The 23104-nt window shown below is 51.8% G+C and overlaps 1 protein-coding gene across 1 annotated transcript; it reads left to right on the top strand.

Annotated features, from left to right (window-relative positions):
* Window positions 1–7846: 7846 nt before the first annotated feature.
* Window positions 7847–23064, top strand: PPP1R3F (protein phosphatase 1 regulatory subunit 3F). The gene is made up of 4 exons (XM_044911798.1): window positions 7847–8853; window positions 18436–18491; window positions 18714–18796; window positions 21769–23064. The coding sequence occupies exons 1-4, from the start codon at window positions 7847–7849 to the stop codon at window positions 23062–23064; spliced, it is 2442 nt and encodes an 813-aa protein (XP_044767733.1).
* The last annotated feature ends 40 nt before the right edge of the window (window positions 23065–23104 follow it).

Raw genomic sequence — 23104 nt, 5'->3', positions numbered from 1 at the left:
CCCAGAGAACAAGAGATACAGAGAGATGGGAGAAACATGAGGTGGGACAGAGATACACAGAGAGTGAGAGATGCTGAGAGAGAATGAGAGAGAGAGAGAATGGAGGGGAGAGGAACTCAAAGGAGCAGAAAGTCCTAGAAGTATACACAAGGAGGGAGAGAGAGGATGAGAGAAACAAAAAGAATAAGAGAACAGCACAGGGAGATGGAGAGAGGGAGAGAGAGTGAGAGATGCTCCAAATAGAGACAGAGATAGAGAGACAGAGGGAAACAGAAAGAGAGAGAGAGAGAGAGAGAGAGAGAGAGAGAGAGAGAAAGAGATGGATGCCTCAAACAAGAACAGTTGTTGATCTCTGGCTAGAGGAACTGAGGCTGCGTTAAATAACAAGGAAAAGTGAAGGGCAAGATGCTGAGGGGGGGCCTGTGGTCAGGGAATGTATTGTACTACAAAGCAACTGTCAGCAAAGTGGTATGGCTCAGACACTGAGGAACAGAACAAAACAGAAAGCTCAGTCACAGACCAACGTCTAGAGAGAAGTGAGTTCGTGATGAATGTGGCATTTCAACCTGGGAGACGGTGAAGGATATACTATTTGACAAATGCTTCTGGGAACTTTAAAGGAAAAATAAAGTTAGTGAATGAATAATCAGTCCATTTTCCCACCAGTTCCTCTCTGCCCAGTTTGAAATGTCACCAATCATCATATACCCTGAAACACATTCCAGATCTATTAAAGAGATAAATAAGAATATCCAATAGTGCTCTTGGGTTTTTTGTATGTCAGGCCCTATGCTAAGCACTTAACGTGGTTAGTACATTTAATCCTCACAACAACTCTTTGAGGTAGGTGCTACTGTAATCATCACAGTCCATATGAGGAAATGAAGGTACAGACAAGTCAAACGCCAGGCTAAAAATCACACAGATGGCTTGGGGTGAGGTTGGGTTTGTCCCAGACAGTCTGGCTCCAGTACCCACACTCTTAACCTCCACAGCAAATGGAAAAAATGAAGCCATAGAAGAGACTAGAAGCCAACACAGGTGAACATTTATCTCATTTTCAAGTGGGAAAGGACTTTCTAAGCACAAAACCAGAGACAGTAACCACAGAAGAAAAGAGTAACCCATTTGACTATATAAAAACATCATAGTATCACAAAACTCCATAAACAAATAGAAACAGTGAGTGATGAATTGGGGGAAAATATCTGCTATACATGTATGGCTATTGGAAGGTTAATATCCTTTCTAAATAAAAAGCTGTGACAAATCAATAAGAAAAAAAAATGATGAACACCCCATTGGGACTAAGGATATGACCAGACAACTTAAGAAAAAATACAAATGATGAATAAATAGTATAAGTAAATCAAAGAATGCAAATGTCAACAACGTGGTAATATTTTTTCTTACCTGGTATGCTGAGGGAGGATTTAAAAATGATAATACCCACCCAGGGTTAGCTTGAGTACAAGAAGCATATAACAGGACAGCCTTTTGGAAGAACGATATGCAGAGAGGGTCAGACACCTTAAAAATGCACACGCCCCTTGTCCCAGCAACTCCATTTTCAGGAATCCAAGGAAGTAGTCAGGGATGATTATGGGGGAAAGAACTAGAAACAATCCAAATGTCCAGGAATTGGCATTTGGTCGAACCAATCGTGGTTCATACCAGTGTGAGGACAGTCTTGACAGCCATGAAAGATCCTATGTTGAAACAATTTTTAGTGATCTACAAAGATGCTCTTATTAATTGAATAAGGCAGGAAGAAAACCAATAGAGAGAGTGGTTCTAATTTGGTTAAAAAAAAAAAAAAATACTAACAGCTAACAGTGAGCGCTTGCTAAGCCTACAGAGATGAGCTCGCCCCAGCCCTGAACAGCCTGCTTGGTTCCTGGACACGGACTCTGGACACACACACAGACACACACAGACACACACACACTCACGCACACATGGTCCCGGGGTAGGACCACACAGTTAAACTACGATTGACGGTGGCACAAAGTGCCCCCCAGGAGGTCCTCTCGTGCCATGCAAGCCCAAGTTCAACTGAGCGCTCAGCCTGACCTGACAGCTCACTATCCTCCTTCGATCGGGGCAAACAGAACTCTGGTAAAATGGAAATGTCCTCATCGACGTTACTCAATCCACTATTATTAGGCACCAATTGTACAAAGCTCTGTGCTGGAAGCTGGTAGGGGGGAAGGCTAGACAAGAGAGCAGGAGAGACAGTGGGAGAAAGACGGAGGAAAGGAGATAGAGGGAGCGTGGTGAAGATGGAGGAGACAGAGACAGGGAAGCTGGGCAGAGCCAGAGAAAGGGCGGTGGAGGGTCTGAGTGCCGGGGAAACGGTGGGCGGGGGGGCGGCGGGGGGCGCAGAGCGACACGGAAAGAGGGAGACAGGGCGAGCAGACAGAGAGGGATGGGAGCTATCAAGAGACAAGAGGTGAAGAGGACAGAGGGGTGTAGTTGAAATTTCCAGTTACACCTGGGCAGTTTCAAGTTGTTCCAAGCTCTGAAATTTGTAAAGACTGGCAGTTGGCCTATTTTAAAAAAAAAATCCTGCCCATCTACATAGCAATCAATTTATTTAACGTTGCCTCTGCCCACGCATCGATTAAGCACTTTCCCAGTCTGCCGGCATTTATTATTACTATTATTATTGTAAAAAAAAAATCTCTTACCTGGCTGAGCCGCAGGAGCTGTGTGTGTCTTGACGGTAACGGAGGGCCCCCGACCCCCCCCTCCCCGGCCCGTGCCTGCCTCACTAACCATCTCCTCCACTGGACCCGCATCTGATGGAGGAGAGCGGGGACACTCACCTTGGTGAAGTGGACTGACAGAAAAGGATCAGCCTGGCTTGTGGGAAACTGTCACATATCAAAAACAACTTTGCTTTTATACCGAGAAGAAAAACCACGGTGTGGAAGCCACAGACCTCTCTCTCTCTCTTCTAATAATCCAATTTTTTTTTTTTCGATGAGTGTGTGTGCTGATAATCACGGGGTGGGGGGGGTTCTCATAGTTTTTTCTCTCTCTTGCTCTCTCTCTCTCTCTCTCTCTCTCTCGTGCTCTGTTTCTCCTCTTCTTGATTATGAGACTTAAACGGAAATTTTGAAATTTTGGGTTTTTTCTTTGCCCTTTACGAGTCATCTGAAAATATGATTTCTTCCTCTTGCCACAGAGGTGAGAGGTATCAATGAGATAACAGGGCTCATGAGAAACCACAGTTTTTTACACAAAAGTGTGTAGAGTTAGAAAAAAAAAAAACAAGGGAAAAAAAAAAAAACTCAAATAAATCACGGAGGTGTCCCAAGCAGGCAGAGATAACAATCTGTGAATGTGATGGGACGGGAAAAAAACCAGGGAAAGAAACTGAATAGGGCTGGGTTTCCAGAGGCTTTGCCCTGCTCCATGCCTGTTTCCCCTTAGGTAGAATTGATGGTCATCACTGCTTTTACTGCCCAAGGAGGGGGAGCTCTGCAATCCATCTCCCCACAGAGGGGGGCATGGAAGTTATTTCACAGAGGAAAATGCACAAGTCACAGAATCTAACAGTCTGAGAATTACTGCCTCCCAGAATCAACTTAGCATCACTGAGTGAGGAGAGGGAGAAAAGTCTCGCCTCATAACATCGTAGGGCCTGAGAGCTCTAACCTGGAGGGTACCCTACAGGGAAGGTCCTGATGAGGCCCCCGGTGTTAATGCATCCGTCCTCATGAAGCCCAGAGGCCCCTTAGGGCCCCGACCTTCTCCTAGTCAGGGACACCATGGCCTGATGCTTCTGAGGCCCTCAGCCTTTGCGATTTTCTACTTTGAAAAATCCCAGTTTCCAAGGTTTTCAGATGGCATATATCCATCATCATCCCCATAGCTGACATTTATCTCCAATTTTCCACGAGCCAGACACCGTGCTGGACGATTCTCCCAAGTGATCACATTCAATCCTCACCACAGCCCTTTGCGGTCCATCTTGTCATTATGGCCGTTATACAGATGGGGAAAACAGAGGCGCGAAGTAGTCGAGTGACTTGCCCAAGATGACAGAGCTGGCAAGTGGGGGCTCTGCCTTCTTTGGTGCTGGGCGGGCTTAAAAACCCCCAGGTTTCCTTGGGCCAAACAGTCTTGGGTCTTAAATTCTAGGCTGCAGTGACAGGGAAGTTCTGAGATTTGGAGATTCCTCTGGGGGCTTGAAGCTTGTGAGGTTTTATGGTTGTCCAAGAATTGGTGCTGCATTTCCATACTTGAGCAGTAGCCCCCTTTAACCAGTGGTCAGCAGGGGAGACCGGGCCCCAGGGGCTTCTCCTGAGAGGTCATGGCTGCCGCTCCCAGCCCCCGGCTCCTCAGCGCCCTGCATGGCCCAGGGTTCTGTCATCCAACGTCTACTCCAAGCCCTCTGCAAGACTGGCTTCAGGCCTGGGGGAGAGAAATTGGAAACCGCTTTTTATTCACATGGTACCAACCTAGTGGCCAAGACCCACCCCTTTGCCCCTTCACCTTCCCCGCTCCCCCCCACCCACTTCCCAAGCCCTGAAAAAAAGGAGAGCCTCTTTCCTTAACTCTGACTCACCTTTCTGGAAAGGCCCAGAGGGGGCCTGATGGTCTGGCTTTGTGAAGATAAGAAAAAAAAAAAAAAGGGGAATAAAAAAAAAAAAAGACCTAAAAAAAAAAATCAGCCAACAACAATTAAAAAAAAAAAAAACCCAACCCTCCCTACCATTAGTTCAAAACAAAACTTTCACTGGTTGAGGTTTCTGAGTTGGTGGGACACGTCTGAGACCCAAAGACGGCCTGTGTGCACTGGGCAGCCAGAGGAGGCACCAAAGTGGGATGAGGTCCTCAGGTTGGAGGCTTGCAAGGGGCTTAACAGGTGTGGCATGTGGTTGGGAGCAAGTGGGTGTGAGGCGCTTGTTCATCAGGAGTTTTGGGGAGCTACCTTTAGGATGTTCCCAAGGCTAACGTTCCCTTGCTCTGCATGGACTTGGGTCTGAACATTCCTTATACTTCCTGTAGAACTATAAACTAGGCCAGTTCTAGAGGCTGAAGCCTCATTCCTTGCCCCAGGACCTGTCCCCTTTCGAGAGAGGGGGCTGGTTTTCTTTTATAGGGTCAGAGGTGTGTGCTGGATCCTCTTTATACCCTCCCTAGACAATCTCTCCCTTACCATCATTTGCTCCAGGAGAGGAGTGGCCAGAGAAGTAGGGGGATGACTGAGTGAAGGTGGTGGCCCAGGGTTCCAGGAGGTCACTTGAGGGGGACTCGCGGTGTGTGGGAGGGTGATGCTGCTGCTGCTGAGAGCCAGGACCCTTGCAGAGTAAGGGCTGGGGGGTTGAGTGGGCAGAGAGGGGCAGAGCTCACCACCTCCTCCCTGTACTGGACTATATCCTCTTGTGTGGAAGGCCTCTGGGGGAGAGTACACAGGATTACACAGACAGGTCTGTGAGAGTCCCCAGAGAAGCGGGGGTGGGGGGGCTTTGACAGACTCGAAGGAGGTGAGGGATGGAGCCATGGAGATATCTGAGTGATTCCAGAAGAAACAGCCAGCTCAAAGGTCCTGAGTGGGAGTGTGTGATTTGCTCGAGGTCTACGAAGGCGGTCAGTGTGGTTAGAGTGGTGTGAGCGAGAGGAAGAGCGGTAGAAGGTGAGGTCAGAGAGGAGACGTGGGGCTTAGACCCTGCAGGACTTTGTAGCCCATGGTAAGGACTTTGGCTTTTACTCTGAGTGAGGAGGAGGCCACAGGAGGGTTGTGAGTAGAGAAGAGACATGAACTGCCTTAGGATTTAAGAGGATCCCTCTGACTGCAGAGTATGGAACAGACTGTAGGAGTGAAGATGGAAGCAGGGGCACCAGACCTGAGGAGGCTACTGCGGTAGTCCAGTGACTGATGATGGTGCTGGCAATGGAGGGGGTGAGGGGAGGCTGGATTCACGAAACATTCTGAACGGAGAGTGCCCAGAATTTGCTGAAGGCTGAGAGCCTTGGGGCCAGACCGGGACACAGATAATGCCCTAACTAGAAGTAAGAAAAAACCCCTCCAATTCTATCTTGTTTAAGCCCCTATTCTTTTGTGATTTTTTTTTTCCTGTTGCTTGCAACTGAACATATTCCTTCCTGATCCATGACCCCACTCTGGACACTGAGACCTGAGGAGGGGGAGGCTACTGGGGGGACCTCCTCTCTCCTCAGGATGTCGCGTGTCAGCACCTTGCATACAGTAGGTGTTTGGAAAACCCTCCCAGGATGGAGGGGAAATGTACGAAGGGCCATGCTCAGTGGACAAAGCTACATTTCAGTTCCCACAGGAGGCAGGACCTCAAAGGAGAGCGAAAGGGTGAGGAAGCAGGAGCAGCGCTGTGGCAGAGGGAACGGCAGGAGCAGAGATGGGGGACAGAAAGAGGGAAGTGAGGCCACTTTGGGGTGCGGAGTGCCAGTGGGGCAAGAAAGGCAGGACTTTGGTTTGTGATTACATTAGATGTCTACCAACGTGTCCAACCAACTCCTGGCGCCATACAGTCAGGCTCAGTGTTTTGCTGAGCTGAAGTCTGAAAAAGCTCATTTTCCAGAAAAGGTCAATTTTTCATTTGGCCATTCATTCAACAATGGTGCCAAGTCCTGGAGAATGCTGAGGGTGACAATCAAGAACATTCTTGGCTAGTGGCATTGCTCAAGCAAAGGTTCCCAGGTGGGCAGGAAAGACCCAGTTACTGCGACAGGAGAGTCCGTTTTGCTTTCTTAGACCTCACACTAGGGTGCAGTCTAGGTCTTCAGGGACTCTGGGCATTCACAGCCCTGGGGCAAGGAGAAGTCACGGAAGGCTAAGGAGATGGTATATCCAACCACAAGAGGCATACTCTTCCCAACGGCTGCGTGCACTTCAGGGCTCTGCGGCCCAGCCACCCTACAGCCCAGACCGCCTCCTCTGGCCTCTTTATTGGCTGTTCCATCCCCTCCTTCACACAACCTCCAACACCCCGGTTGGCTCCGCTCTTGCCCGTTCCGCCTCCGTGTCCTTCCATCCCGCTAGACTTCGCAGCCTTGGCATTGGTTCATTTCGTTCTAGCCCTACCCTTTGAGGTCTCAACTGCCTTGATTCTGGCTCCCTCATTGGCTAGCCACCATCTCTCTTCCTAGCTCCCGCCTTCGCCGTCCACCCCCATTGGCCCTGCCCCTCCAGTCTCGCCTTCGAGGCCCTTACACCGCCTCTTGGGTCTCTTTCTAGCCTTCGTATTCGCTAAGTTCAGCCCTAGCATCGCCTCTTGGAGGCATAGTGCAAGCTCACACGACTCCCCACCGGCTCGCTGTAGCCGTTATCTTTTCGTCATCTCCTCTACGCCACCGGCGCGTGGCTCCCCATTGGCTGTTCGCGGTCTCTGTCTTCGTGTCCCAGCGCCTACGCAACCGAGGGATCTCCTGTTTTCGGGCCGCTCCGTTCGCTCCCCGCTGCCCCCATCGCCTGTAGTCATTCCATTTTCCCCGCCGCACACATGCCGCTCCCGCTCACACTCCCGCACTAGCTGTCCTACTTTTGCTCTTTCCATGCCGGACCCCGCACCACCCCCATTTAGGCCTCCCCATTGATTCCCTGATCCTCCCGCCTCCTGCACCGCCCACTCTCGGGCATCCCCATTGGCTGCGTGCTTCTCCCGCACTCGCTTCACCGCTACGTCATCCGTGCGCGGCTCCCTATTGGCTTTCTGCTATACCTGTCTTCGTCTCACCGCCTACAGCCCCCGTGAGCCATACCCCCCCGCGCTGGCCTTCCCATTGGCTGCCCGCCCCTTCAGGCCCTGCCCCCGCCGGTCCCGCCACCGGTGCCGTCGGTGCCGCCGCCGCCGCCGATATGGCGCGCCCGGCCCCTGTGGAGCCCCCGCTGCGGCATCCTGCGCCCCCCTCGCCGGCCGCGGGCGAGCCCCGCACCTCTGTTGAGGCGGCGGTGGCCCCGCGGAGAGTGCTGTTCGCCGACGAGGCCCTGGGGCTGCCGCTGGCGCAGCTGCGCCGCTACCGGCCGTGGGGCGGGCCCGGGGCGGGCAAGATGGCGGCGGCGGCCGGGCAAGATGGCGACGGCGGCGGGGCTGACGAGGACGACGATGGCGAGGATGGGGATGAAGGGGAGGAGGAAGAGGAGGCTGGCCCTGCGCCCTCGCCGCTGTGCCCCGTCCCCGCTGGCGGGGGGTTTTACCTGGTGCCCACATTTTCGCTGCCGCCCGCGCCGGGCCGTCTGGAGCGCTTGGGGCGCGTCATGGTGGAGCTGGAGGCGCTGCTGCCGCCTCCCGGAGCGGTCCCCGGGGGTGCCGGGGTGTGGGTGCCTGGGGGGCGCCCGCCGGTGCTGCGCGGGTTGGTACGCGTGCTGAACCGCTCCTTCGAGAAGGCGGTGCACGTGCGGGCCTCACACGACGGCTGGGCTTCTTTCTGCGACCACCCAGCGCGCTACGTCCCGCGCAGCCCGCCGGGGGCAGGAGCGGGAGGACCAGGAGCAGGAGATCCCATCCTGGATCCCGGCCTGGGCCTGGGCTTGGGCCCTGGCCAGGCGTCCGCCTCCTCGCCCGACGACGGCGGCCGCACTGACCGCTTTGCCTTCCAGCTGCCCTTTGCTGAGGGCGCGGGCGATGGGGCGCGCCTGGACTTCGTGGTGCGCTATGAGACCCCCGAGGGCACTTTCTGGGCCAACAACCAAGGCCGCAACTACACAGTCCTGCTCCGGATCGCACCCGCTCCCACACCCACTGATGCCGAAGGGCTGCCCCAGCAGCAGCAGCTGCAGCAGCTGGAGCCACAGCCCGAGTGCCAGGGTCCCGTGGAGGCTGAGGCCAGGCAGCTGAAGAGCTGCATGAAGCCGGTGAGGCGCAGGTAATGTCTGCCAGCGCCACCTCCGCCAACGCAGGGCTGTGTCTAGGATGGAGGACCAGCATCCCGACCCCGGAACCCCTCAGGCCTGCTCTCCAGGACGGGGAGGAGGGCGCATTCAGGCAGTCCAAGAGTAACGGAGGCCAAACATGTGCTAGGCTCTGTTTTAATTACGGGGGTTTCATTCATATATTGAATTCCACTGTAAAACCCTGAACAAGACAGACATCTTGCCTGCCCTCAAGGATCATGTAGGCTCCGATGGGAGACGGTTTGGAAAAAACAAGCAAGCGGATAAGATACAGAGGGATAAGATAGTTGCTGAGAGGAGAGTGAAATAGGGTAAGGGGATAGTTGGGAGGGAATAGCTGCTTTCCAGTGTTCAGGGAAGGCCTTTAAGGAGGTGAGTCCTGGATGATGGGAAGAAGAGTCATGCGCAGATATCTGGGGGGTGGGGTGGGGAGAGTTTGTAGAAAAGGGAACAGGGAGGACTGTTCTGAGGAGGTGCCACTTGAAACTGAGTCTTGAATGATGGAGGAGTGGTTATGCACACGTACGGGAGCAAAGGTGTTCTAGGCAGAGGGAACTGAGTACAAAGGTCCTGAGGTGAGACTGAGCTTGGTGTGAATGGTGAGCAGTGTGCTGGAGTGGACAGAACTTCAGTGACCTAGTAGGGTGGACCAAGGGCCTTGCCAGTGGGGGACAGGGAATCTGATCCCCATTTGACAGAGCAGCAAACCGGGGTTCCAGAGGGAGAAACTGTTTGAGGAAGTGATGGCACCCTGCTTTTCCAGTTCCACCATGGCTGATCTTGAAGCCTGTGCCTCTCTTTACTGTTACGTTCTAATCTAGTGTGAGGCCTCCTGCAGGATTGAGGGGCTGAGTCTGTGCTCTCACAGGGAAGCAGTGACTGGCAGACGCAGAACCAGGTGGGCCTGGACTCAAAGCTCTTGTCCTTTGTTTTTGCCTGTGACCATTCAGAGCCTGGGAGAAGGGGCCAGTAAACCCCAGGAGGCCTCATAGAAGACTAGATTTTCTCAGTCAAGCTAGGAGTTCTTTGAAGGTAGCAGCTAGGCCTGATTCTTTTGGTGTGTGGAGGGCGTCACCTAAGCCTAGCCTGGGATAAGTAGAGTCTCTGTGCACGTGTGGGAAATGCACACATTTCTCTGCTTCTGGGAGGACTGGAAATGGGAATGGGAAAATGCGTTCTGGACCTTGTATATGCTTGATCAGAAGCCTCTGGTTGCAGCAAGATGTTTGTGATCCTGACAAGGCCTTAGGCTGTGAGTGAGTGGTTCAGAAAGGTCTAGCTTGGGGCTGGTGGGCGGGTGTGCCTGGGTATGTGAGCAAGCAGGCAAGTACCCACTTACCGACCTGTGAGCCCCACAGTAATCTGAGACTTAGTCTAAAGGGGGCAGGCAGCATGCCTTTCCTTACAGAGTTAAGAGAATGGATTCTGACATCAGAGTGCCTCCGTTCAAATTGCAGCCCTGCCGTCTGTTGGCTTTGTGACCTTGGCTAACTCATTTAACCGCACCGTGGCTCAATACCCTCACCTGTAAAACAGACAGTTACAACACCTACTGCAGAGGAGACGAGTAAAAGCCCTCAGAACCAAATCTGGCTCGTAGCAGTGCCAGCAAGTGTTAGCTAGTGTTTATATTTATATTTAGGGAATCACACATACAGTTCCTTGGATACCCCTCCCAAACTCTGCTCTGCCCATCACCTGCTGTGTGGCCTTGCCTCAGTTTCTTCATCTGTAAGCCTCAGTCTTCTCATCTGCTAAAGGGGAATGACAGTCACTTTGGTTGGATTGAATGCAGCAAACATGGGCAAGGCACTGAAGGATGGTGGTAGCCGTGGAAGAGAATAGTGGCCAGCATTTACTGAGCTCTGTGCTGACAGCTTCAAGTCTGTGCTCGCCTGAGTCCTGCTGTGCGTGCTCTGTGGGGTATAGGCGCTCAGATTATGCACATTTAATAAAGGGGGAGACTGAGGTAGCTCAGGGAGGTGAGCCAGCTTAAGTCCACTCAGCTAGTGAGTGACAGGACCGGGGAGGACATGCTGGGGCTTTTTTTTTTTTTTTTTTTTTTTTTACTACTCCTCTGGAAGGTCGGACAGGGTTCAAGAAGACTTCTGCATTTCATTCCTGGTGTTCCCAGCAGGTCATGCTTTCCTTTTAACTTCTCTCTCTTTCTCTCTCTCTCTGTCTCTTTCTTTATCATTCTTTTCTGTCTCTCTCTCTCTCTTGGCTTTTTTTGAGGTGTACAAAGTGTACTGATCTTAAGTATAGGGCTCAGTGGATTTTTACATACATATGCTCGTGTAGCCATCACCCAGCTCAAGGTTTGGAGTGGTCCCAGTGCCCAGAATCGCCTTCATTTCTGTCACTTTTCCCAAGTTGTCTTCCCAGGTGGCTGTCGTGGGAGCCCTGTCTGCAAGATGTGACAGTTTGGGTAACAAGAGTTTGGTCATTTTAGAGTGTAAAAGGAAGAGAACCAGAGAAATCAAAAGCTCGCAGGGCCAAGGTGGGTGGAGAGGGTGTTTTTCTTTTAAAATACATGGGTGGTTTTAAGGAGAAATTGAAGCAGCCCGTTCAGACAATTGTTTTGGTATCTGGCCCCAGGTCTGTGGTTCCTAACATGACTTGTGATATTATTTTAAGTGGGCAGATGGCTTTTTGATAGCTTCTTTATCTTTTGATCTCAGCTCTTGCAAAGGGGAGGTTGGTGCTCATTGCAAGATCAGCGGTAAGATTTTCTTTGTAGGTCGGTGGCTTTCTTGGCGAGTACATTTCAACTTATTATTGTTTTAAAAGCTGTGTGCTGCCAGTGACTTGGAGCGCTGTTGAAGAACAGCTACCCCCTGCCACCCAGCCCTCTTGGGGCCGGTAGCCGATCTCAGGGGGGAAGGCCGAATGTGCAGGAGCCCCGTGGCAGAGGGCTTCTTCTTCACAAGTGCCGGCTGCAGGCCCCCCCGCCCCCCCGCCCCCCGTACCGGGCATGGCCACGTCAGGTGGGGGGCACAGGGGAAGTCTGTGGTAGCCATGGGGATACAGCTCAGAAACCGGAAAATGGCTGCATTCCCTGGATCGCTGGACCAGGCTTTTGATAACTCTTAGGCTTCGAGATGATCCATCAATAAGCACTTGTTGAGGGCCTACTATGTGCTGGGCACGGTGCTAGGTTCCAACAGGGAAAAAGATGCAGACTGGCAGTAAGCTGTCAAAGGTTTTGTGGTGGAGCTGGGTGGGCGAGGCAGGGACGGAGGGCTTGGTGTGTGTGACGCTTGGCAGAGACCCTGCTCTGTGCTGGGCATTGTGCTGAGGGTTTGCGTGCAAAGGCCTCATCTAATCCTTTCAACATTCCCTGAGAGAGAGACTGTTTTATCCCTCTTTCCTGGATGAGCAAACTGAGGCTCCCAGAGTCCAGAGTCCTAGGGCTGGTGTCGGGAGGAGCCCTCCTGATCTGCCTTGGCTTAACACCCTTAGGAGGTGTCCTGTTCCTCTTAGAAAGAAAGACCAAGAAGGCCTCAGCATGGCCTTCAAGCACCCCCCTGCCCTGTCCCCCAGTCTGGCCTCCGCAGCTGCTAGTCTCACATCCCACTGTCCTCTGCCTTCTGAGCTTCTGTCACCGTGGTCTTAACAAGGTGCCTTGCCCCTTACTGCTTCAGGGCCTTTGCTCATGCTGTTTTCCATCACCGGGAATGTTGGTCCTGTGCTCCTTGCAGTCTCCTCGTTTTGATCCCTCGGTTCTAAGAGTGCTTCCCCTGGGAAGCCTGCCCATCCCAACATCCTCAGGCCCCAATGTTCTCATAGCATGGATCAGGCGAGCCCTGCCAGAGAATGTCACATAGCAGAACAAGTGTGTGTTGCCACAACTTTAAGATCATTTCCCACCCTGCCTGGCAGTCTTAGTCTATTTTTCTGATCCACTCTTGTCTCCACCTTGCTGTGACTCTTTTCAAATGTTCTTTACCTTCAGACTTTACTTCCTGCTTCAAAAAACAAAACGAAGCCGTAAGAATGGAACTCCCCACAGCTCGCAGCCCCCAAACCTGCAAACTAAGTTCCCTCCCTTGTGTTACAGGGGAGGAGGGGGCCCTTTTACTCCCTCAGGCCAGTCCCCCCACTTGTGCCCTGGGTTCCGTTTTCTGCTACCTGCTCCAGAACTTGACCCTTTCTCTCCTGGCAGCTTTTCACCGCCCTCCTCACTGATCCTCTCTCTTGGCCTTTATACATGCTAGCATCTCTACTGTCTGAAAAACCTGTCCTTTGACCTCCCCTCTGCCCCTGCTGCTCCTGGCCAGCACCTAACCGCCCCCCTCCCCTTCATTGCTGACCCCCCTCTGAAGAGTTGCTGACACTCTCCTCCTCCATTTGCTTCAGCCCCCCACATCTACCAGATTCCAGAGGTGGCTTTTGGTTTTCTTCTTGAAGTGGCTGAGCACTCCTACTTAAAACACGATCTTTCCCTTGCCTTGGGACCACGCTCTGCTGCTTTTCCTCTTAACCCCCTGGCCCTTGCTCTTTCCTTCAGCCTCACATAGCCAGACTCGGTGTCTCCACTTGGCTGATGTCCCAAAGATGCGTCCCGCAGTTGAGATCGAATCCATCACCTCCCCAACAGTGTTCCAGAGTGGCCTCTCCCCGACCCCTCCCTTGCTTCTCTTCCTTCTAAGCATCCTAAGCCCATCCTGACCCTGGAGTCTGGGCCAGGGCCCTTTGTTCCAGGGCATTCTTACTTTCCTGAAGGCACTGACCTCAGTTTATAGTTAGGCCTTCATTAGGGGATTATTGGATGACCCTCTCTGCCCTCTTAGTCTGTAAGCTCCGTGAGGGGTAGGGACATGGTCTGCTTTTTGTTCACCACTGTATTCCTGCAGGGCCTGCCACGGTGCCTGGCACTTAACAGGTGCTCAATAAATGTTTGTTGAAAGAATGAGTGTGAGTTATTTTTTTAAATGTCTTCCACACGAAATTGTCAGCTTCCTAGTTGGGTGTGCTCACCATTGTGTCTCCAGGGTCTGTCAACTGGGCCGATGCACAGTAAGGCCTCAATGATTTTTAGGTCACCTGTTGCTGAATGGATGGGGACCCAACTTGCTGTCTGAGTCGGCAGTCTTAGGGGAAACCAGAACAATCAAAGTTGAGACAGGACAGGCCAAGGGCCATCTTGGTTGTCTGGAAAGTCAGGATTTAGTGAGAAAGCAATCCTCTTTTACTCCACAGACAATTGGTAGGGCATCATGGTTAAGGATGTGGACTGAGGCCACATGCTATGGAAGTGGCAGAGCTGGGCTCTGAGCCAGGGCGGTCCTGCTCTAGTTCCCCAGTTCTTAATGGCTGTACCAGGCTGGGTGGTGTGTCTTACCGGCGGGGCATTGCCAGGCAAGTTGCTTTCCTTTTCAGAGCCTCAGTTTCCCTCAGTGGGAATTTGGAGGGGATCGCTGTTTGTTAGCACTTTATAGGCGATGTTCCACTATTTGCTCAATCCACCCCACAGCCCTCTGAGATAGCTATTACCGTTATACCTTCTTTATGGAGGAGGAAACTTGAGGCATCAAGAGGTTAAGTGACTTGCTCCAGGTCACACAGCTGGTAGGTGGCAGAGCTGAGGTTATTCAAAGTTATATGTCCTGACCCTTTATTGAACTGTGAAATCAACTTCCTGGATCCCAATGAATATTAAAGAAAAAGAACTAGCATAGGAAATAATCAGTGTGTCTCACAACACGTAGTAAAGGTAAGTGCCGTTTCATTCAAAGAACAACTGTTTTCCAGTTCTCTATAAGTATGTATATTTACACGTGTATGGGTGTGCTGGCTTATGATGTAAAATGTATTTCTTACTGTGGGTCACCGCCAAATGTTCACTGCCGTGAAGGAAGCTCATGACAACGATAAAGTGCTCTCCTTCCTCCCACCCCGCTGGATGGGCTCTAAGTCCCAGGTTGACACCGACACAGACCCTAGTTGGGGAAGGCAGAGCAATGCTGCCCCCACGGAATGTGGTGGCTTTCACAGCCGCTTCAAACCCTGCTCTTTTCAGAAAGCAGATGGCTTGGGGTAACCGGGATTCCAAGTATTGTGGGGCAGGTTTCTGAGGCCACCTGACCCCTTGGAGAGTCAGCATTATCTTCGAGGTGACTACATGGGAGCTGGGGTCTGCTGAGTTTCCCTTTGGGTTTCAGCGCGTGACCCACTTAGGGCTGGCCAAGTTCTTGGAAAACGGCATCAGGGGTGCTCCCAGAGGACTCGGGGTGGTGGGGGCAGTGATGTGACTGCTCTGAAAGTCTGCTTTGCTCTTGCCCATTGGGGGTTGTCAGCCCTCCCCCGCTCGCATTCTGGCGATTGACATTTTTGTTCTGTCTCGGCTGGCCCAGGCTGGGGCCAATGGCACCTCTTTCTGAAATCTCACCTTCTGGTCTCCCCGGATGTCGTCTGAGGTCAGCAGTCATTGAGTTTCCTGATGGCAGGAGGAATTTTCACGCCTAGGAGACTGGTGTGGCCCTTCTAGGCTGCACTGTCTTGACCAAGTGCACCCCAAGGATGCATCCCGGGTGCGGGCCCAGGTTCCCGGGCCTGTCCCCGGCCCACTACTTCCCTACTGCCCTTGAGGAGGTAGCACGTGGCATTTGTAGGGCTGGTGCCAAAAGAGCAGGTTTCCTTCTCGAAAACCAGCAAGCACCCTGGAGGTACAGTTTTGTTCTTAATCTCCTCCCTCGCCATTTTTCTAAGAACCCCTCTTCTCTGTTACTGATCAGTGAGTCAGTGTACACTTGTACTCCATTTCTCTTACTATCCTCCTTTTGATTAAAGTCATAGCTGCCCCTGAATGTTTACTGTGAAAGACAGTTCAAGGATATTTAGGTTTTCTCTTTTTCTTTTTTTTTTAGCCCACAGTTTCGAACACTGTCTTCAAAATGGAGCCCTCTTTGGATTGTTATCAGTGTGGTGTGTAGTTAGTGGGTGTAGAGACACGGTTCCTTGAGCCTTAGTTTCCGCATTTGTAAAAAGGGAAGGGTGCTGCTTTGAAGGATAGATGTGAAGGTTTTCAAATGACTTGGTGTATCAATGAAAAGGGCCCACGTTGGAGGAGATGAACGATAAATGCTTGTGCCTTCTGCTTTCATCTCTCTGACTTCAGAGGTATGGAGAGCGCCCTGTGTACTTCTGCTGACTTTGTGGATCTTGGGATTGGCTGAATTGCTTGACCTGATTTTTGGAAGCTCCCCCTCTTCTCACGCTCCTCAGCTGCAGAAGAGATGTTCTGGGGGCTGAGAGATTTGTATTTGTTTTTCTTCTCTCTCTTCTTCCTTCAGTTGAACTGTGGAATTCTTTTCCTTCTGGTTGGCTGCATCCTGTGTCCCCCCCCCCCCCCACTTTTTCTCTCTCACATACATCTAGGACTCTGGAATGGTATTTCAGAGCCTGGTTGTGCATGTCAACATTGGGCCAGATGGCAGGAGATGGCTTGCCTAGTCCTGCCCCTGGGAGGGAGGGCTGCCCTTCTGTTTGTGGGTCTTCTTGAAGAAGCTTGCTTTAGAAGATCCTAGAAAGGTGACATTTTCTCTAACGAAGGACTACGCCAGCAAAAGAAGTCCGTAGAAATCGTGTTGGGCCCACAAGTCCAAGGACCGGATTTTAAACTTACTGGGAGGACTGGTGCAGGACCAAGCTGGTTTGTTCCAAATCCCCCTTTCTTATCTGTGATGCTCGGGAGTTGGTGGCCAGACTTCTGGAGTCACTCACTCCAGGGCCTTGTAATATTCGGATTCAAATACCTTTGGTGAGACGCCCAAGCCCTAGTCCATGGAGAAAGACAGACGGCCCCTTCTGGAGCTTCCAGACTCTAGATCCATGTACCTGGCTCAAATTTCCTCCCTGAGGGACCTTGCCGCCACTTCCGTGTCTGGTGGTCACCTAGCCACGTGTCCCACGAAGGCAGGGAAACTGGGAATGAATATATGGGCAAAAGGCCGGTCCAAAGAAAAGCCTGAATGAAAGAGGAGGGAGAGATCTTGTCTGTTATCGCTGCCCCCCTCTATCTACTTCTAGAAAGGATCGGAGATGGGGTTGGGGTAAGACCCCAGTTTCCCTTGTCCGGGAAGTGGCAGTTTGTTGATCGAGAGCCTGGATTTAGACATGGGAGCTAGAAGGCTTGGGTTTCGGTCCTCGCTGCCTGACCTTGAGCCAGTTTCCTCGGCTTCCACGTCATCATCTGCGAGACGCGGATAATAATACTACGTACTTCACAGGATTAAAAGTACCTACCTCACAGGATTGTCGTGAGGATTGCATTAATATACGTGAAAGCACACAGAACAGTGCCGAACATCATAGTAGTATTCTATTCAGGTCAGCTAGTGATCCTCGGCTTTTGTGAGGTAATTGATTATGTGTTTTCAAAAAGTTGTAACCGTCTGCAGAAATGTCAACATCATCGTATTACCTTTTCGGAATGGAAAGGTCTGAGCAATTGCCTCAGCTCCTCTCAGTCTCTGCTCATGTTTTTGTTAACGCTTCCCTCTCATTTGCCTTCATCGGTAAACATTTGGTACTCATTTCTGAGAATGAGAACAGCGATTTCTCCATGATCCCTGTGACCCCACCCCTGGCAGAGACTGGCTGAAATACACTTGCCTTATGCCACTTAGACCTCGGGGCCTGACTTGCCTGGCGGAGGAGGACCAACTTTAATGAATATCTGCCGTCGATTCAGCCCCCGCTCCGTGCCAGGCCCCGGTGTCTGCCTCGATGGCCTTGACTGCCCTGTGCTTGGTGTGCACATCCTGGCTGTCCTGTGCTCTGTTTTAAGGTGAGGAGGGTGAGGCTCCGAAAGGTTAGGTGGTCGGCCAGGCTGATAGGGTGACGGGTGGAGGATTGGTGGAGGGACCCAGGTCTTTGTGAGCCCGGGTTACTTCCTTTTTCTGCTGGCCTCCTTGCTGTTCTCCAGTTGCTTCCCTCCTCCCACTTGCTGCTTTCTGAGTCCCCCAGTCCTCACCTGCCCTTTCTTGGAAAAAGCGGGTCCCTCTATGGCTAGGGATATACCCTAAAGAAACGATACAAAATGCTCCTAAAGCCATGCCCAATAAGGTCTGCTGGAGTCTGCTTCGTGGGAGCAAAACGAAGGCCACAACCTAGCCGCTCAGGAGGACGGGAACGGGTTACGTACGTTCCGGTGAGCCGCTGTGAGCGTAAACAGCCATTTCAAATGTTGACAAAAGGGTATATGCCTCTGCTTACGGTTACGGACAGAGCCAGCTGCGAAATGCTGTCTGCAGAACCTAAGCTGGTTTTGTAGAATATCTGGAATGAACTTTTCCAACATGGTACTGGTGTTGGCCTCTGGCTAATGTGTGACTTTTTCCCTTCTTTACGCTTTCCTGTGTTTCATAACATTTCTACAACGTGTCTGTAGGACTTTTCTAATGGGGGGAGTAAAAAGGTGGCAGAAGGGAAGACGGCCACTGTCGCTTAGGAGTGGGCCACCACAGAGGCTCGGAAGGTGCCGGTGGGTGGCAGAACTGGCCTCTCGGGACATCAGATCCATGCATTCTCCCCTTTGTCCCACTCCCCAGGCCTACTGAGGAAGAGCTGAGGATGAAGAGTGCGAAGGACAGCACCCCTGCTATGGGTAAGCACTTGGCGGGCTGTGGGGGTTTTAGCTTATGTTAACCGTTTGCTTTCTTTCTCTCTGTTTTCTCTATATGAATTAGGAGGTTCCCTCTGTCTTAGACTGTCACGGAAAGCCTCAGAGGCAAAGCTGCCAAGTAGCCCCAAGAGCAGCCTTTCCTAACTAAACTAGGCCTGCTTGCACACCCGCCTCACCCCAACACTACCCTTCTCTTCTCTCCAGCAGAGCGCCCTAGTGTCCAGGAGTCGGTGGGTCCCCTGGTGGCCCCCACCCCTCTCCGTCCATGGCCTCAGATGACGCTTCAGGTAAGCAGGCCCTGGCAGCCTCTGGATGGACAGCCCAATGGGAGACCGGGTGGCGGGGGCCGACTTGCTCCAGGTCTACCCTAGGTCGGAGGGAGGCCCCCCAAAGCAGAACCTGATGGCGGAGGGACAGAGTGCAGTTATTCACCTGAGTCTTTGGTACGTTAGCAAATATTTACTGAGTGCTTGCGCTGTGCCAAGCAGTTCTGGGCCCTGGGAATATGGTAGCGACCAAAAAAGCTGTCTTCCTGGGGCTTATTTATATTTTGGTGGAGAGAGACAGGACAAAACAAAATAATAGTTAAAATATACGATATTTTAGATGATGATGGTGCTAAGGAAAAAAATTAAAGGGATGGGGAGTGTGTGTGTGTCTCACACGTGTGTGCACATGCGTGCGTGCGTGCACACACACACACACACACGGGGGGGTGGGGGGAAGGTTTGTGAGTTTAGAACAGGTGGCCAGGGGAGGCCTTCGTGGTAAGTGAGATTTGAGCAAAGATCTGGAGAAGGTGAGAGTGAACCACATGGGTAACTAGGGGAAGAACATCCCAGGCAGGTGCAAAGTCCCCCAGGCAGGGCCATGATGAATGTGTGAGGAACAGAGAGGAGCAGGGTGTGTGGGGGGGGGTGGGGGGGCAGCAGGAGGTGAGGTCAGACAGCGTGTGGGGGACAGATCATGTAGGGTCTTGTAGGCCTTGGAGAGAACTCTGGCTTTTGCTCTGAGTGACTGGAAAGCAGGAGGTCGTGAGCGGAGGAGGGCCCGTGATCTGACTTAGGATTTAACAGGCTCCCTCTGGCTGTTGTGAGGACAGTAGGCTGTAGGGGCAGAAGCAGGGGGGACCGTGAGGGGGAGGCTACTGCAGAGGTCTGGGCCAGCGATGCCGGCAGGGGAGATAGATTCTGGAGATGTATGTTTGTGTGTGTGTGTGTTTTAGTACAAAGATTTTCAAACAGACACAGAAGGAAAGAGACTAGTATAATGAACTCACATATGCATGTCACCCAGCTTCAACGAATTTCAACACATGTCCGTTCCTACTTTTTCCATACCCCCTCTGCTCCTCCCTTGCCTATGGAATTATTTTGGAAAAAAATCCAGACATTAGTTCATCCGCAAATATTTCAGTTTGTACCTCAGAAAATTAAGCACTCGTTAAAAAACAAACCAAAACAAAACAATCCCGACAATGCAGCATCACGCCTCGGGAAATCAACAGTCAGTCTTTAGTATCATCAAATATTGGATCAGGGGCGCCTGGGTGGCTCAGTTGGTTAAGCAACTGCCTTCAGCTCAGGTCATGATCCTGGAGTCCCGGGATCGAGTCCCGCATCGGGCTCCCTGCTCGGCAGGGAGTCTGCTTCTCCCTCTGACCCTCCTCCCTCTCATGCTCTCTGTCTCTCATTCTCTCTGTCTCAAATAAATAAATAAAATCTTTAAAAAAAAAACAAAAAACAAAAAACAAATATTGGATCAGTGTTCAAATTTCCTTATCTCATAGGTGTTGTAGGTTCCAAACCAGGTCAACACATTGCATTGGGTGGATGGGTCTTTTTTAGATATTTAAATCTCCCTCACTTTTCTGGCAGTTTGTTTGTTGGAGAAACCTTGTTTGTCCTGTAGAGTTTCCCACAGGCTGGTTTTGGCTGATTGCATCACATGGAAACACATTGCTTACTCTTTTTATTAATATGCTAATTCCATTTAATTAATGTGATCTATTAAATTTAATTTACTTTATTAAACTATAAATTTTGTTAAATTGATTTATTAAATACAATCTATTATTATGAAACTAATTTAACTAGAATTGATTCTATTTAATTCTCTTATTCCCATTTCATTTAGTAACTGGAATTCTTCTCTAAAGAAAAACTTTCTCGGGGCGCCTGGGTGGCTCAGTTGGTTAAGCGACTGCCTTCGGCTCAGGTCATGATCCTGGAGTCCCGGGATCGAGTCCCGCATCGGGCTCCCTGCTCGGCAGGGAGTCTGCTTCTCCTTCTGACCCTCCCCCCTCTCATGCTCTCTCTAGCTCATTCTCTCTCAAATAAATGAATAAAATCTTTAAAAAAAAAACAAAAACAAAAAAACAAAAACCTTTCTCATATCAACTGTTTGGCTGCCTTGAACATATATAGTTCGTATTGAAAAAGCTGTATAAATGCTTAATTTTTTCCCTTTTATTTACCAGTCTTCAGAAGAAGTGAACTTCTCCAAAGGTGACCAACTAAAGGATTTTTGGTTTTGGTGTATTACTACTAACTCATGAATTTTAAACATATTTGCTAAGTTTCAACCCATTGCACTTATTTATTTATTTTGATGTTTAAATTGAACTCTCTCTGGTCAGTGGGAGCTTGTTTACATTGGTTCCAGAGTCCTTTTGAACACATCCCCATCATTCTTGGACCACTCCTTCACATTCTAGAATGACAATGTGTCCTAGATTCATCTCGTGCTCGCCCTGCCCCAAACCTGGGAGCAGCCATTTAGTTAGAAAGCTCTGGTTCCTTTTAGGGGAGAACGGTATTTAGAAAGCAGGATCTGGGTGCTCAGTGTGCTTGTTGCTGCTAGATAGGCCATTGTTTCTAGGCCTTGTCAAAATAAATGTTTTTGAAAGAGAAAATACATGAATTCATGTGGATATTCTGGATCTGTTTTAGAGGTTAGCCGACAGTATTTACTGAGAGCTATTCACCAAATGTTGGTGCCCGCTGCCTTCCTTAGCTTTATGATCTGCAGGAGTCCCCTTTTACTCCATCTGATTTGGTTATTTTAATATAGATGACAGGCTTTAGTGTTTGGAGAATTAGAGAGGGCTCTTTAAGGGGGGTTTTATCTGGAAACACCTGTGGGGCTGGGTGTGGGCCGTCGCCCACTCTCACTGTCTCTGCTTGTCCCCTCCCCTCCTTTACTTCATTCCTTTCCCTTTCTCTCCCCTCCTGCCCTGCCCCCTGCCCAATGGCTCTAGGTTTCTGAAGTTACAGTGACTGGCAAACCCCCAGAGGAAGGTGACGTCCCCAGAAGCAGTCCGCCTGTGGCTTTCACGGAGGTCCCCCAGGCACCGGCCATCAGGATCCTCCCCTCTTCCTCTCTCTGTGGCCTGGGTGGCTCCCCCAGGGACCAGGCCTCGGGGCCCGATGCAAGTGAGGGGGCAGCCGGGCCTCTCCTGGAACCCAGCCAGCAACAGGTGGAGGCCACGTGGGAAGTATCGAGAGAGAATGGAGGGGGCCGAAAGGACTCCGTGGTGGGGGCCGTTGTGGATGAACCCCCTGGGGGTCTGGAGGTGGTGAGTGGGTCGGAGGAGCTGCTTGGCGAGGACACCATCGACCAGGAGCTGGAGCAGCTCTACCTGTCCCACCTGAGCCGCCTGAGGGCTGCTGTGGCTGCAGGTGGGGCAGGGGCTGGCGGGGAGGGCCCCACAGATGGGGGGGTATCCCCCAGCCATGCCCCGGGCATGCTCACGGACCGCGACCTGATCTTGAAGTGGCCTGGCCCCGAGCGGGCCCTGAACAGCGCCCTGGCGGAGGAGATCACACTGCACTATGCGCGGCTGGGGCGTGGTGTGGAGCTTATCAAGGACACTGAGGACCCTGACGAGGAGGGGGAGGGCGAAGAGGGACTCTCCGTTATACCCCCTAGCCCCGAAGGGGACACCCCCAAGGAATCGCCTCCGGAAATCCTCTCGGGGGCCCATTCTGTGGTAGCCACCATGGGAGATGTGTGGCTCCCGTGGGCAGAGGGCTCGGGTTGTGACAGCCCCGTGGTTCTGGGTGCAGAGGGTCAGTTCACTGGGGCTCCAGAAAAGGGCATGGGCAAGGACACTGACTCTTTGCGTATAAGTAGGGTGACAGCTGGGGTGACCGGCTCCCCAGGGGGGAAGCAAGGCCGGATGGAGTTTACCACCGAGTGGGCAGACAGCTTGGTTCCTATACCTGGTAAGGAGCTAGCTGCCCCAGTCCTACGGGGGCAAAGTGTCACCCTCCTTGGTCCCTCCGGGGCCGAAGTCTGTCCTTCTGGCCTGGCCAGGCCGCACGTGAGCTCCCAGGATGAGGAGGGTTCAGGCCCAAGCCTTGAGCCCCCAAAGAAGTCTCCCACCTTAGCAGCCCCTGCAGAATGTGTGTGTGTATTTCCTCCCCAGCTCCGGGGGCCCTTGACCCAGACTCTGGGGGTCCTGGCTGGGTTGGTGGTGGTCCCTGTGGCTCTGAACAGTGGTATGTCCCTCCTGGTGCTTGCGCTGTGCCTCTCTCTGGCCTGGTTCTCGTAGAGGCTGCTTGTGGGGGGGCAGCAATAACAGGCTTCCCCCC

Source organism: Neomonachus schauinslandi, chromosome X (assembly GCF_002201575.2).
Source record: "Neomonachus schauinslandi chromosome X, ASM220157v2, whole genome shotgun sequence".
In the NCBI taxonomy this organism is placed as follows: Eukaryota; Metazoa; Chordata; class Mammalia; order Carnivora; family Phocidae; genus Neomonachus; species Neomonachus schauinslandi.
This window is presented reverse-complemented; position numbering and strand designations above follow the sequence as displayed.

Coding starts and splice junctions, on each gene's coding strand:
- PPP1R3F (XM_044911798.1), top strand. CDS start 7,847: ATGGCGCGCCCGGCCCCTGTGGAGCCCCCGCTGCGGCATCCTGCGCCC. Junction 8,854..18,435: donor ATGAAGCCGGTGAGGCGCAG/GTAATGTCTGCC, acceptor CCCACTCCCCAG/GCCTACTGAGGAAGAGCTGA. Junction 18,492..18,713: donor GGACAGCACCCCTGCTATGG/GTAAGCACTTGG, acceptor TCTTCTCTCCAG/CAGAGCGCCCTAGTGTCCAG.